The sequence below is a fragment of the Schistocerca nitens genome, chromosome 11 (assembly GCF_023898315.1).
Source record: "Schistocerca nitens isolate TAMUIC-IGC-003100 chromosome 11, iqSchNite1.1, whole genome shotgun sequence".
Classification (NCBI taxonomy): Eukaryota; Metazoa; Arthropoda; class Insecta; order Orthoptera; family Acrididae; genus Schistocerca; species Schistocerca nitens.
The window spans coordinates 41338032-41351936 of record NC_064624.1 but is presented as its reverse complement, the minus strand read 5'-3'; the positions used below and the strand labels follow the sequence as shown (position 1 = coordinate 41351936).

At 44.0% G+C, this 13905-nt stretch overlaps 1 protein-coding gene across 6 annotated transcripts in view; it reads left to right on the top strand.

Moving 5' to 3' along the window:
• LOC126213240 (zinc finger protein 726-like) overlaps window positions 1-13905 on the top strand; it is a 116315-nt gene that overhangs the window by 49360 nt on the left and 53050 nt on the right. For 5 of the 6 annotated variants that reach the window (XM_049940895.1, XM_049940896.1, XM_049940897.1 and 2 more), the window contains one exon: window positions 5951-6043. In XM_049940895.1, coding sequence (XP_049796852.1) covers window positions 5951-6043 — 93 coding nt within the window. Of the gene's footprint in view, window positions 1-5950; window positions 6044-6534; window positions 7763-13905 lie in introns of those variants that run through there. The other variant, XM_049940898.1, reaches the window with a different exon arrangement.

Sequence of the window (13905 nt, the reverse complement as noted above, 5' to 3'; positions counted from 1 at the left end):
TGCCCCATCTCCCTTACCAGCTGCGTCTGCAAGGTACTGGAGCGCATGGTAAATTCTCGATTGGTTTGACTCCTCGAATCTCTACGCATCCTTACCAATGTCCAATGTTGCTTTTGTAGGCGCCGCTCTGCTGTTGACCACCTAGTTACCTTGTCGACCTTAATTATGAACAACTTTTTGCGTAAGCGCCAGACGGTTGCTGTGTTCTTTGGTTTGGAGGTGGTTTACGACACCTGTTGGAGGGCAGGCATTCTCCGCACCATGCACACTTGGGGCCTTCATGGTCGCCTCTGTCTTTTTATTAATGTATTTTTAATGGCTCAAATGTTCAGAGTACGTGTTTCTGTTTTGTCATATGCCTTTTGCCAGGAGAATAGGGTGCCCCAGGGCTCCATTTTGAGTGTGGGCCTTTTTGCCATAGCTATCAATCCAATAATTGCCTTCCAGCTGACGTTTCAGGCTCCCTTTTCGTGGACGACTCTACGATCTACTGCAGCGCTCAGAGAACATGTCTCCTGGAGCACTGTCTTCAGTGTTGTCTAGACCGTCTTTATTCCTGGAGTATCGCTAACGGTTTCCGTTTTTCTGGTGAGAAAACAGTCTGTATGAACTTCTGGCGTTACAAACAGTTTCTTCCACCATCCTTACATCTCGGTCTCATTGCTCTCCCATTCGTGGAGACAACAAAATTTTTAGGTCTTACATTTGACAGGAACTTTGCTGGTCTCCACATGTCTTACTTGGCTGCTCGTTTTACCCATTCCCTAAATGTCCTCCTTGTTCTCGGCGGTATGTCATGGGGAGCAGATTGAAGGGTCCTGCTTCGCTTATATCTGTCCATTGCCCAATCAAAGTTGGATTATGGGAGCTTTGTATACTCTCCTGCCCGGCCGTCCATCTGACGCCGTCTAAACTCTATCCACCATCGGGGGTTACGTCTGGCAACTGGTGCATTCAACACCAGCCCTGTTGAGAGTCCGTTTGCTGAAGCTGCCGAATTACCAGTAAACTACCGGTACAATATGTTGCTTTGTCGGTACGCCTGCCAACTGATGTCAATGCCCGACCACCCATCACATTTCTCCTTTGACGACTCTCTCGACTCCCAACACGGGCTGTATGTCTCTGCCCTGTTACCTCCTGGAGTTTGCTTTTGTCGCCTGCTTCAGCAACTTGATTTTACCCTCCCTACGTCTTTTTGAGTGGGTGAGAGCCCGGCGCCACCTTGGCTCCAGGCTCAGGTTTGCGTTCACCTTGAACTCAGCTCGCTCCCTAAGGAGAGGACCACGAATTCCGTATACCGCTCGAGGTTTGTCGGACTTCGTTCGAGGGTCGCTAATGATGTCTTTATTTACACAGATGGCTCCAAGACTACTACTGGCGTCAGATGTGCCTTTGCCGTTGGGGCTCATACCTTTCAATACCGGCTCCTTGACCAGTGTTCAAGCTTTACAGCTGAGCTTTTTGCTGTCTATCAGGCTGTTCAGTATATCTGCCATGATTGTCTTTCTCCCTATGCCATTTGCTCTGATTCTTTGAGCGCCATTCAGATTCTCTGTGACCCATATTCGGAACACCCTCCCATGCAATGAATTCAACGATCCCTTCAGTCCCTTGCTGATACTGGCACTCATGTCCCATTTTTGTGGATTCCTAGCCATGTTGGTGTGCCTGGGAACGAAGCTGCAGATGCTGCGGCCAAGGCTGCTGTCCTCCTGCCTCGGACAGCTTCCTTTTGTGTCCCATCAGCTGATGTTCATGGGGTTCTTTGTCGGTGCGTTTCATCATTGTGGCATGAGGCTTGGTCCTCTCTCCATAAAAATAAGCTTCGGGGCATCAAACCAATCCCAGTGGCTTGGACGACCTCATCACACCCTTCCCGGCGAGAGGTCATTTTGGCCAAGTTGCTGATTGGGCATTGCCGCTTTAGCCACTGCTACCTGTTGTCCGGTGACCCTGCCCCGCAGTGTCCCTGTGGTCATCCATTGATGGTGCACCATATTTTATTGTCCTGTCCCCGTTTTATTCACTCTTGTGCTGTCCTGTCTCTGCTGTCTACCTTACAGGGACCTTTAGCTGATGACTCTCGATGAGCTGCTTGTGTCCTTAGTTGTATTACATTGACAGACTTGTCCAAAGAGATCTAACTCTTTTACTTTATCTGCATCTTTGCAAGTACATTCTGGTGTTGCCCCCTTGCGTTTTTCTGCACTATTAGTGCACTATTAGTGCACTAACGTTTGTAACTGGGCGCTGATGACCTTCGTAGTTGAGTGCCCTAAACAAAAAAAGAGTACCTTGGCGATCATCAGATTGCAGAGGCAATTAGTGGTAGTAGGCAGGCTCTCCAGCACCATAAGTGGCACCAATCGATGGAGAACCTTATTTATTTAAAAGTGGCTTCATCCCCAGTTGTGCCATCTGATGAAATGTTACCAACAAGAATGCTGGGAGCAGCATGTTTCAACCATCGGACCACCTCTCCTCCACAGGTTTGACCTAAGATGAGATTTCTCTACATACACCAGACACTAGTAGGTGTATCTGCTGTTGCCTTGAAATTGCACTGTCTTCACTGACCCATACACCATTCCCAAACATTTTGCTCTGCATATGCTCGAGTCTCAGCATCTGAGAATTATCAACCTGTCTTTCATGTTATCAAGCAATGATTAGAGCAAAAGCAATTATCTTTTACTACATGCCACCTGGAGCTGTATAAAACTCCATTCATTGAGTGAGAATTCATCAATGTCCTAGTCATCTGTGCAGATACAGCACCAGGGCCAGGTCATATCCACAACCAAATGATCAGGCACCTATCAGTGGATTGTCAGCATCATATCCTTGCCATCTATAACTGGATCTGGAGTGAGGGCCAGTTCCCATTGCAACAATTACAAAGCATCATTGTGTCACAGTGTTGAAACAGGGTAAGCACCTTTAGAGATGAGCAGTTATCACCCAGTAAGTGTCACCAATGTTCTCCATAAATTGCTTGAATGCGCAGTGAGCTGGCAGCTGTGTGCCTCCTTGAGTCTCGGGGTCTTCTGGCTGCATCCCAGTGTGGCTTTCGCCAAGGCTGTTCCACTACTGATGATCTGGTTTGCCTGCAGTCTGCCAGCCAATCAGCTTTTGCCCATCGTCAATGCATTATTGCCGTCTTTGACCTGCAAAAGCTGTATGACACCAGGAGGTGAGGCCATATCTTTGCTGCCTTACACGAGTGGGTTATGTGAGAGCTACTCCCAATTTTTATCTATAATGTCCTGTCACAGTGTATGTTCTGGGTTCTAGTCTGTGCTTCCCACAACACTCTACATACCCAAGAGAATGGACTCCTGCAGGGCTCTGTACAGTGTGTCCTTGTCTTTCTGCAAGCCAACAATGGTCACCTCTAGCTGTGAGGTCATCAGTATCACCATCCTTACATGCTGACTATTTGGGCCTCTTACTATTGCTCCTCTAGTGTGGGTGCCACTGAATGTAGACTGCAAGGCACCATATGAAAGATGCTGTCATGGGCACTCACCCATGGATTTTGGTTTTCAGCTGCTAAGACCCATGTCATGGTTTTCTGTCAACATCATATGGTTCATCCACAACCAGAACTATATCTTCCTGACAAACTACTCAGTGTAGCAGGAACTTACTGTTTTTTAAGACTGGTCTTTATTTCTTAGTTGATATGAATTCTCAGTATTTTGCAGTGTAAGTGAAAGTGCTTGCTGCACCTCAGTACACTTTGTCTCCTGAGTAACACCAGCAGGGGTGCAAAGTGCACTGCCCTTCTGCAGCTTTACACAGCCATAATACAACCCTCCCTTGGTTATGGGAGTCTGGTATATGGTTCGGCATCATCCTCAGCATTGTGGATACAGGATCTGATGCACCACTGTGGTGTTTGATTTGCTACAGGAGCCTTTTGAACTAGTCCTGTGGACAGATTATGTATGGAGACTGGGATCCATTCATTGTGTATCAAGACCCAACAACAGCTTCTCAGTTATGCTACCTATGTTTGCAACTCTCTTAAGCATCCAAACTATCATCCCCTCTTTCCAAACACGGAAACCCATCTTCCATAATGGCGGCCCGGTTCAGGGATTTTGATCACAGTCCACACCCTGTTGCTCCCGTCTGAACTCCAGTTATTTCTTCCTCCACCTCTCCTCTGGGCCCACTCACGTACACCTCTGTGGGAAACCCATTGGTCACAGCTTTTTCTTGATCCATCATGAGGTCCTAAAGACACGGTCCCTCCTGATGCCCTCTACCGCCAATTTTCCTTGCCAGAAGCTGTAGAGTTGGTAGCCATCTCTCATGCTCTTAAGCATATCCTTTCCTCCACTGGTGGGTCCTTCATCTTCAGCAACCTCTTGACCAGTTTGAAAGCTTTCAACCAGTATTACCCTCAGCATACCTTGGTCATTGCTAACCAGTATTCCCAGTATGCCCTTCAGCACTGGGGATGCTCAGTGATGATTGATTGGAGTCTGGGTCATGTTGGGATCCCTGGGAACAAACTTACTGACAGATTGCCCAAATGGGCTACCAGTAAACTGTCTCTTGTAGTCAGTATTCTGGAAACAGACCTCTGATCAGTATTATGCCATAAAGTTTTAGGAACCTGAAATACGGAATGAATCACTGTGAGTTCAAACAACCAGTGATAAGGAGACTATGAATCTATGGAGGTCCTCCATGCAGGCCTCTCACAAGCATTCTACCATCCTCTGCCAGCTCCACGTCAGCTGTATCTGGTGGTCTCATGGTCATCTCCTCCAGTGCCACCCCACTGTCATCATTCCCATTCAACAGTGGTCTACATTTTGCTGTACTGTCCAGCCTAGCCACCCTGTGGCAGAATCTTAATCTCCCTGACTCGCTACCCATGATGCCACGGTGGCTGACTTAGTTTTATATCTAATTCATGAGGAGGGCTTTTATTGCTCTCTTCAAGGGAGGGCAACTTAACCTTTTTGGCCCATTGATGTAAAATACGTCCACTTTCATAGTTGTATGGTTACTGTCTATGCTGGTTGCTGCTTGATATGTAAGAAACAATTTTGATTGATATTTTGGGTTCAGTTGCTTATTTTGTGCCTGCATTCAAGAATAAACTCAGATTCGGTTTCAAATATCAGACTTGTGCACCATATTTTCTTGCTGCCTGTTTCTAATTGATGAATATATGTGATTATTAGTGTTGTGGCCTTGACAGCTTCTACACAAGATATATTTTTCAAAGTCAGTGTCTCTCTCTCTCTCTCTCTCTCTCTCTCTCTCTCTCTCTCTCTCTCTCTCTCTCTCTCTCCCTCTCTCCCCCCACCTCCCCCTCCCTCCCCACTCCCCGCCTCCCTCCCCCTCCCCACCTCCCTCCCCGCCTCCCTCCCCCCTCCCTGCCTCCCTCCCCCTCCCCGCCTCCCTCCCCCCTCCCCGCCTCCCTAAAGAGCTGGCACTGAAAATACGTGGTGACAGAGCAAGAAGCTGTGTAAATGGCATTAAATTTGGTTAATTTTGCTGATAATGTGTGGAATGCCATAGTCATTTGATTAATGACCAAAAAGTCCTCTTGTTTATGGGTTTACAGCTGGAAGATTGTTTGCATCTATTTATTATCTGAGTTTAATTTTGAAATGTTGCCACACTCATATATAAAGTTTGTATATGGGAGTACGACCATCCGATAGAGCAGGCCATAGTGCCTCTGAAATCAGAGTGGATTATGTGACAGGAAAAGAAATAGAAAGTCTGCCAAATAAATACTACACAATGGCTGATAGCAAATTCAGAGAATTGATTTGGTTGCATTCTGACACTCACCCTCCCCAGTCGATAAGAATCTCTGAAGTTGGATGCTACTCATGAGAGAGGAATAGGGAGAGCTGTCATATACACACAGAAGTTACCAAGCAGCTATAATTCACAGATTGTTTCCTTCTTTCAGTCCATTGAAGATCCATTGGGAATATCATGGTCCACTGATTTTATCAAGGAGGATCCTGAATTAAATTTGGAACTGAGTGTAGCTGAGAATATTGTAAGTATTTACATGTTTGATGTATTGCCTGTAGTCAACTAATGAGTCTTTGTTTAGAGTAAAAGATGCATTGCAGTGAAATTGTCACAGATTGTCAGTTTTCTGGAACTTGTTGCTGATAATTGTAGAGTATTCTTGTATTCCTGCACTTGACTTTCATTTCAACTGTTACATGCTGATTGTTTTAAACAGAAATAGAAGTGGAAAGGGACAGGTAGCTGGTATAATCATGTTTTTTGTAGCCCTTGTTTATATCAAGTGTATTGTATAATCGCTGTGTGCGATGGTCACAAAATTCACATTTAGATGAAGTGTAAGTTCTAAAAGTGTAGGTCATTTGAGAAATATTCCTACTTTCAATAACTTCTGATAAATGCAGTTCAAAAGATCATTGGCTGTTCTTATCTTTTGTGTGAATCATAGTTATTCTTACATTTGTCCTAAAATTTTTTTGGGTTATGAAAAAGAGAGATAAAATTTGTGTGTTGCAGATCAGCCCTGATACTTTGGCCAAAACCTGTTCATATTGTGGCAGCTTCTGTGGTGCCTGTTGTATTAGTTATAAAATTTTCAGTAATAGAATAACTCTGTATATGGCTTTTGGTGAATGATTGTACATAGATAAAGCCATGTATGACCTCACTATTAGAGTCCTGGCAGATTTAAAGAAGAAAGATTTTTTTTTCATATGCTTTTTGACCTTGGTAAGAGAAAGAGATGCTCACATTGATAAATATGTCACAGGAATGAAATTAGACAAAGATTGGGGAACATTTAACATACAATTGCAGGTTAGGTACTGGCTCTTGATCTCATTGTTCATAAACAAACTTGTACCAGTTTCAAAGCATTCTTCAGGCACAAAATGTTGGCATCTTCAACAAAGAAATGTGTAGTGATTATACAAGCATACAGGTCAAGGAACCAAACGATCATGCTAGGAACAGCTCACATTATGTAAAGGAGTGTCACAGAGACTCATGTTATGCCATTTTAAACAAATTAAAGGGATGCATTGGCATCACAAGTAGGCAGGACAGTAAGTGAAACAGTAGTAGTGTTGTTCCACAACAAGGGTTTTACAGAAATGAGAAGTCAGGCATGTGCAAATGAGAAGCTAGGCCAAAACAACGAACTGTACAGTGTCCTAGGGCATAGCTGTAGTTGTGAAAGTGGCTGGATTGTAGTTGGTGACCACTTACCATGAAAATACAAAAGGCCATACTGGCCTTTGTATGCAGCCCAAGAGATCACAGGTCAAACAAGATGTCTCCATAGCACCAGGGCCAGATGTTCAGGGATAGTGTCCACTGCATGGAGTGCTGCTCCCATAGCAAGTGTGCAGAACAGTGTGTTTCTAATTGTGTGGTCTGGAAAACCATGTCATGTGGTTGGCACTGAAATCACTGATGTGTACCCCCCACTTGTTACTTTGAAAATACATAACTTAAATTAAATAGTGGTAGACACCTGAGCAAATCTACGAATAGGATGTGTGACCATAAGAGTGATCCTGAGTGGCACATGCAGTTGTGCAGTGAACATCTTAGCTCTGTCAGCCAGAGTGACACGCAGTCTTTGTGGTCTCAGGAGCATAAAATGCTAGGGCTTAAAGATGCAGAAAAATTGGGCTGACCATCTTGATACTGGCACATGGCCAGCAATATTCTGTATTAATTGTGGATTTGGGGGAATTTTTTTAAGTAATTGTATGAGAAGCTAGAGCAAAATAGCAAAATAATACTTTGCTCGAGAAGCAATTAAGTGGTAGGCTGCCACATCTGTTACTGGTAGGTTCAAACAGTACACAAGTGTTACAGAGATGCTTCAGGAACTCAAATAAGAACTTCCAGAAGGAAGGTGATGTTCTTTCGAGGAACACTATTGAGAAAATTTAGAGAATTGCCATTTGAACCTGATTGCCGAACAATTTTATTGTTTCCAACATACATTGCGAATAAGGACTATGAAGATAAAATTTGAGAAATCGGGACTGATATGGAGGCGCATAGACAGTCTTTTTCCCTCGTATTTACGAGTGGAAGGGGAACGAAAATGACCAGCAGGGTTATGGGGTACCCTTCCCAATGCACCATTAGCTGGATAGCGGAGTATTGATGTATGTGGAGATACTTGGTAAAATAAGTAGCTGACTAATGTAGTAGGAGCAACAATGATATTTTTTATAGTAGTAAATGTACATTGACATACATACAAAATAATCCATTAGCAGTTCCCATAATTATCAGTGTGAGTAGATTAGCACTATTCACAAACAGCTGGTTGTGAGTATACATCAGAGGTAAATTCCTGTGGGAGCTTCTGCCTTAAGATTTGCAGCCTGGCTCACCCGCTTACATCCACATCTTTGTTTATGGAATGCAATGTGTAAATCAAGGAATGAACAAATGAATAACATTCAGAACCCATCTCTAGCCAGAGCAGCGGTTACAGTGTTGAAAGCAAATTTAATTTTATGAAAAAATTTCTGAAACGTTTAACAATAGATGCAACCCATCAAGATAAATTACCATATTTTTCTGAAAGAAGTTATACCTGTATAAGCAATTCTTCAGGATGTTTAAAATCATCAGATTTCACAAAGCTATAACTTTGTATTAAATAAAGGTACAGAATTGGGGTCCGATTTTTATTTCTATACATGCCTGCAAAGCCTTTATTTACAAAGGAACCATATGATCTTCCCATTGATCACAATTTGTGTGTGTGCACATATAATATTAAGGTGCTTTTAACAGCTGTGTTTAGGATCAGATTTATCATTTGCTGATCATAAATATCAAAATTCTTTTAGACACATTTAAGCAACCATGTGATAGAATTGATCCATGTATTTCCAAGCACGTCAGTGTAGGAAATTCACTGCTGTTCTTATGTAGTATTCATCCAATGATGTTGGAAGGGAGGCACATAGGTGGAGCCTTTCACAAACTCCTGCCAATAGGAGATAGCATACTGTGAGATGAAGCAAATTTCCAGGTCAGGTCTGCAGCCCCTTATAGCTGATCAATCCCTCAGGCAGCTAACTGTTCAGAAGTGTTCTTTTGTGCAGGTTCCAATACAGTGGTACACAATCCATATGAACAATGATATTTCTGATAATTTTCCATCTCTTCTGTTTTTGGTTGATCTATGTGTTTTCTAATATTGTCAATTTTCTTCAGTTTGTTACAGAATTCCCTTCTCTTCAGATTCAGTTGAGTGCCAATCTCACTAAACTGTTTATCACATCCCCTGAGTTTAATAATAAATCATGATCACTACCAACAAACTTCCTGTCCCACATTGCACAGCACATTACCCTTATTAATGTTGCAGCTACCAGTTCAAGTCATCCCTTGACGACTCATTTTATAACATGCAATTTAATTAGAAATGACCTGCTACTGGAAGATGTAGATATTACTGGTCACAGACTAAATGATACATACTGCATACAATTCCTTGGTGTCTACTTGGGTTTCAGTTGAAATGGGATCAACAAAATGGTAAACTTCTCGAGTTGATCCCCTCAACACTACTCACCTGGAGGCAATTATGATAGCGTCTTTTGGAGTTTTGACTTGTTTTTGGAAATATGTTCTGGGACAGGCCACTACAAATAAATATTTGTTACTTAATGTAAAAGCCAATAGGGAGTTCCATAGTCAGATGTAGGCGCAAGATTCCCTAGGTCAGTGAAGAGGTTTATGCAAGGTGTTCAGTTGTCATCATCACATCATTGGTACTACAAGCTTGTATAGGATAAATACTAATTTGTTCATAGCTGCCATGTCCTATAAGGTCAGACTATAGGATAGTACTGAGTGAAAGCATGCTAGGAAGCATCTCTGCAAGCTGACACTCTGGAAGAACATTCATTAATTGCAAGGCAAAGAGATGCGAGCTTTTTGGTTAACTCATTCTCATGCTGGTGCTTCCTTAATTTAATATCCATCCAAATGCCCAAGAACTTACGCATTCTCATTCAGTGCCTGTCATTGATATCTCCTTGTATCTGTAAGTCATTTGGATTTGTTTGGAATTGCATCAAGTGTGCTTATGTAAGTATAAAGGTTGAATTGTTTGTTACATTGCCTGTAAACTAGTTGAAAGTGTGTTCCTTTATTTTCCTGGTTGTTTCTAGTATGAATGTGTTTGCCAGTTATCAGTGTACTTGGTGTCATCAGCAAGTATTGCAGGTTTTGAAGGTACCTGCAATGGTTTTAGGTCAGGATAAATCAAATGCTGAACCCTGTGGGACATGGTATGATTGTTTCTCCATTCTGTATTCAGTTTTCCTCCCAAGGTATCATTTATTACTGTGACCCAGTTTTTGTTGCTAAGGTAAGATTCAGTTCTTGTAAGTGTAATTCATTTAACACCGTAGTTTCCTGAGTAAAGGGAGATGAAGGTTGTAACGTGATGCCAATAAGGTTTCTACACTTATACTGCATATTTCAGTCATGCTGTAAAGTCAGCACAATATTTTAGTTATTAGATTGTTACAATCATAACAAGAAGAGTTCCTGCTTCTGTCAGCAGATGATTCTTGTGACTGATTTGACCATTCACCTGATGTCTGGTCAACTATACATTTCCTGACTGAGTCTGATGAATCTAATTTCAATGGTCACTCGCCCCCTCCCCCCCAGTTTTTTTCAGCTACTGTTAAGAAATTATTGTTTTTATGGCCTGATATTATCTCAGTTTTTTCCTAAATATTAGGTTGGTGCATAAGTTGATTGACATTAGTTTTGCATGTTGGTATACTTGTTGCTGAGGATTTATTTATCAATTGTCATTTTTCATTTGTAGTTAACTGTTGCTCTTTGAGTTTACACATTGTCATTTTGTCATTTGAAGATACTAAGTGGAACTGTGGCCACTAGATAGTGGAGTGCCCAGTGGAGAAATAGGAGCACTGTTGGGTTCTATATAGGTGTAAAAGCAATGGAGGCAGCCAGAAACATTTGCATCCTGTTTGTGTTTAATACCTTTGGACAGAGCTTGGCAAGAAAATTGTTTTTTCATTCTAAGGAGAATTGTTTTTCCATTAGTGACTTACCTTCAGGGCTTGATGGAGATCATTTAAATGCATTAATTCACAATGATCCCTGTCACTGTACTTGAGAACTGGCAAATTCGATGAACTGTGATCTCTTCATGACCTTCCAATATTTGCATGCAATGGGTAAGGCTCAAAAATAGGGTGTATGGATACCACATGCACTAAACCAAAATCACAAAAATGTATGGCCATATGCGCATTATTGCTTGTCTGTAATCAGTTATTTGTGAACAACACTAATCATTCCTGCCCTCTACATTATGCTGATCAGAAATGGTGACTTTGTGCTAAAATAAGGAAAAGAAAGGAATGATTGAGCCCAAACAAAGCAGCAACAAAAAGCATCCACAAAAGATAATGCCCCTCAGGGGGCTCAGCATTTAGTTGTTGGGTACGGGCTTGGCGACCCCGGGGTCCCTGAGCTGGGGATTGGGAAGCACCACCAGTCCTCAATACCGTAAGCTTTGAGCACGCTTCAATGACCACCGTAAGGTGTGATGGTGGAACATTGTACGGTACAGAGCCCCGGGATCTTGGCTTAACTGCCTGGGTCGTGAGGATGGTATAAACCTGTATAAAAAAAAAAACTCAATCTCAAGGTGTGCTTTGTGCTGAGGAGATGCATGGCTGTTGAGGTAGAACAGTTGCTAGCGGGTGACCTCTGGGGAACCTGCCGCCCCCTGGTTGTATTAGGCTTACCCAGGCAAGCGGGGCTCTGTGTGGGTGGACATTCCTTCCCCTAGCTGCTCATGGGACCACCATGAAACGAAATACGAATAGTGTGCAAGTATGAGTTTCTAAAAAAGGAAAGTTCAATGCTTTACGGTATGACCCTCAATTGTTCCCTTCCCTGTCCACACCAGGGGAGGAACGGCAGTCTAAATTACCTGGTGCGACATATTCTCCTCTCCTCGATTTCTGGTTTGCAGCCGAACAGATGGGGACACATTTCTGACCACAAAGCCTCAGTTTTTTGTGAAAATTTTGGGGATAAGTTTGGAGAAGTTGAGGGCATGTCTAAAATGAGGTCTGGAGCAGTCCTCATACAGACAGCATCCCCAGCACAGTCACGGGAATTGCTTGCTTGTGACAAGTTCAGTGATGTTGCAGTCTCCATTACGCCTCATAAGAGCCTCAATATAGTTCAGGGACTTATTTTTCATCGTGATCTGTTTTTGGAGTGTGATGGCGAGCTCCGTGCAAATCTGGAACGCTGCGGTGTCTACTTTGTACGACGTGTCTTCAGGGGACCTAAAGATAGTAGGTTCGCCACCGGCGCTTTCATCTTGGCTTTCGAGGGTGACACCCTGCCCCAGAAGGTCGAGGTGGTGATATATCGATGTGATGTTAAGCCTTACATCACCCCTCCCATGCGCTGCTTTAAGTGCTGGAGGTTTGGGCATATGTCATCGAGATGTGACTCCAACTCTACCTGTCGGGATTGTGGACATACCTCCCACCCCAACGTCCCATGTTCGCCGCCCCCTGTTTGTGTCAATTGCGGACAGAAACATTCAACTTGCTCGTCAGACTGCACAGTTTATCAAAAAGAACGGAAGATCATGGAGTATAAGACCTTAGACAGGCTCACTTACACAGAGGCCAAATGCAAGTACGACCAACTTCACCCTGTGCGCATTTCATCGGTGTCGCCATCCCTGGCGACGAGGGCCCAAGCTCAACCACTATTTGTCTATTCCTGCCCCCCAGGTAGTTGGGGAACACCCTCTTCTGTTGCTCCCCTATCGGGAGTAACAACCCCTCCTCCTTTGGGGACTTCAGTCCCCACCTCTGAGCCGGAGAAGTGCACACCACCTCCGGCTCCCCTCGCGTGGAATGGATCACTTGGTGCCCTCCCTTCCACGGTTACTGCCCCTCCAGATGTTAGCCAGTGGCTGAAGCAAAAGCAAAAGGAGAAGGACATAGAGACAGAAAAGGAGTTCACCACAGCACCTGAAGATGATGTGGAGAATCTAGCATCCACTCAGGAGCTAGATGTTGCTCGACCCGCAGCTCCTATGGAAGTTGATCAGGCTACTTCGCAATTGGTGGCGGCAAGCTTCCTCCCCCCCCCCCTCCCCTCCCATGGTCTCTCATGTCTTCACAGTTGGATACCATTGTCCTTCAATGGAATTGCAGTGGCTTTTTCCATCACCTTGCTATAGTTGAAACAGCTTTTGTGCTGCTTCCCTGCCACTTGTCTGGCCCAACAGGAAACGTGGTTTCCTGTTCGACAGACCCCCTCCCTCTGGGGCTACTAGGGTTACTATAAGAACCTCGTAGAATACGACAAGGTGTCTGGTGGTGTCTGTGTTTATGTTCTTGCCACTGTTCCTAGTGCCCCAGTGCCACTTCATACGGCTCTCGAGGCTGTGGCTGTTAGAATCCGGGCAGGAATAGAGCTTACCATCTGTTCCCTCTACCTATCCGGGCAGGAATAGAGCTTACCATCTGTTCCCTCTACCTTCCCCTGGATGAGGTTGTCCCTCTTGCCGACCTAGCTGCCTTGTTCGCCCAGCTCCCCCCACCATTCCTCCTTTTGGGGGACTGTATGCCCACCACCCTTTATGGGGTGGGGCCCAGATCTCGGGCCAGGGTAGGAATGTTGAGGCTCTCTTGACACAGCAGGACATTTGCCTCCTTAACACTGGTGCTACCACATATTTTAGCTTCACTCATGGTACATACTCGGCCATTGACCTCTCTCTTAGTAGCCCTGGTCTTCTTCCATACCTCAGTTGGAGGGTTCACGACGACCTCTGTTGTAGCGACCACTTTCCTATCCTGGTTT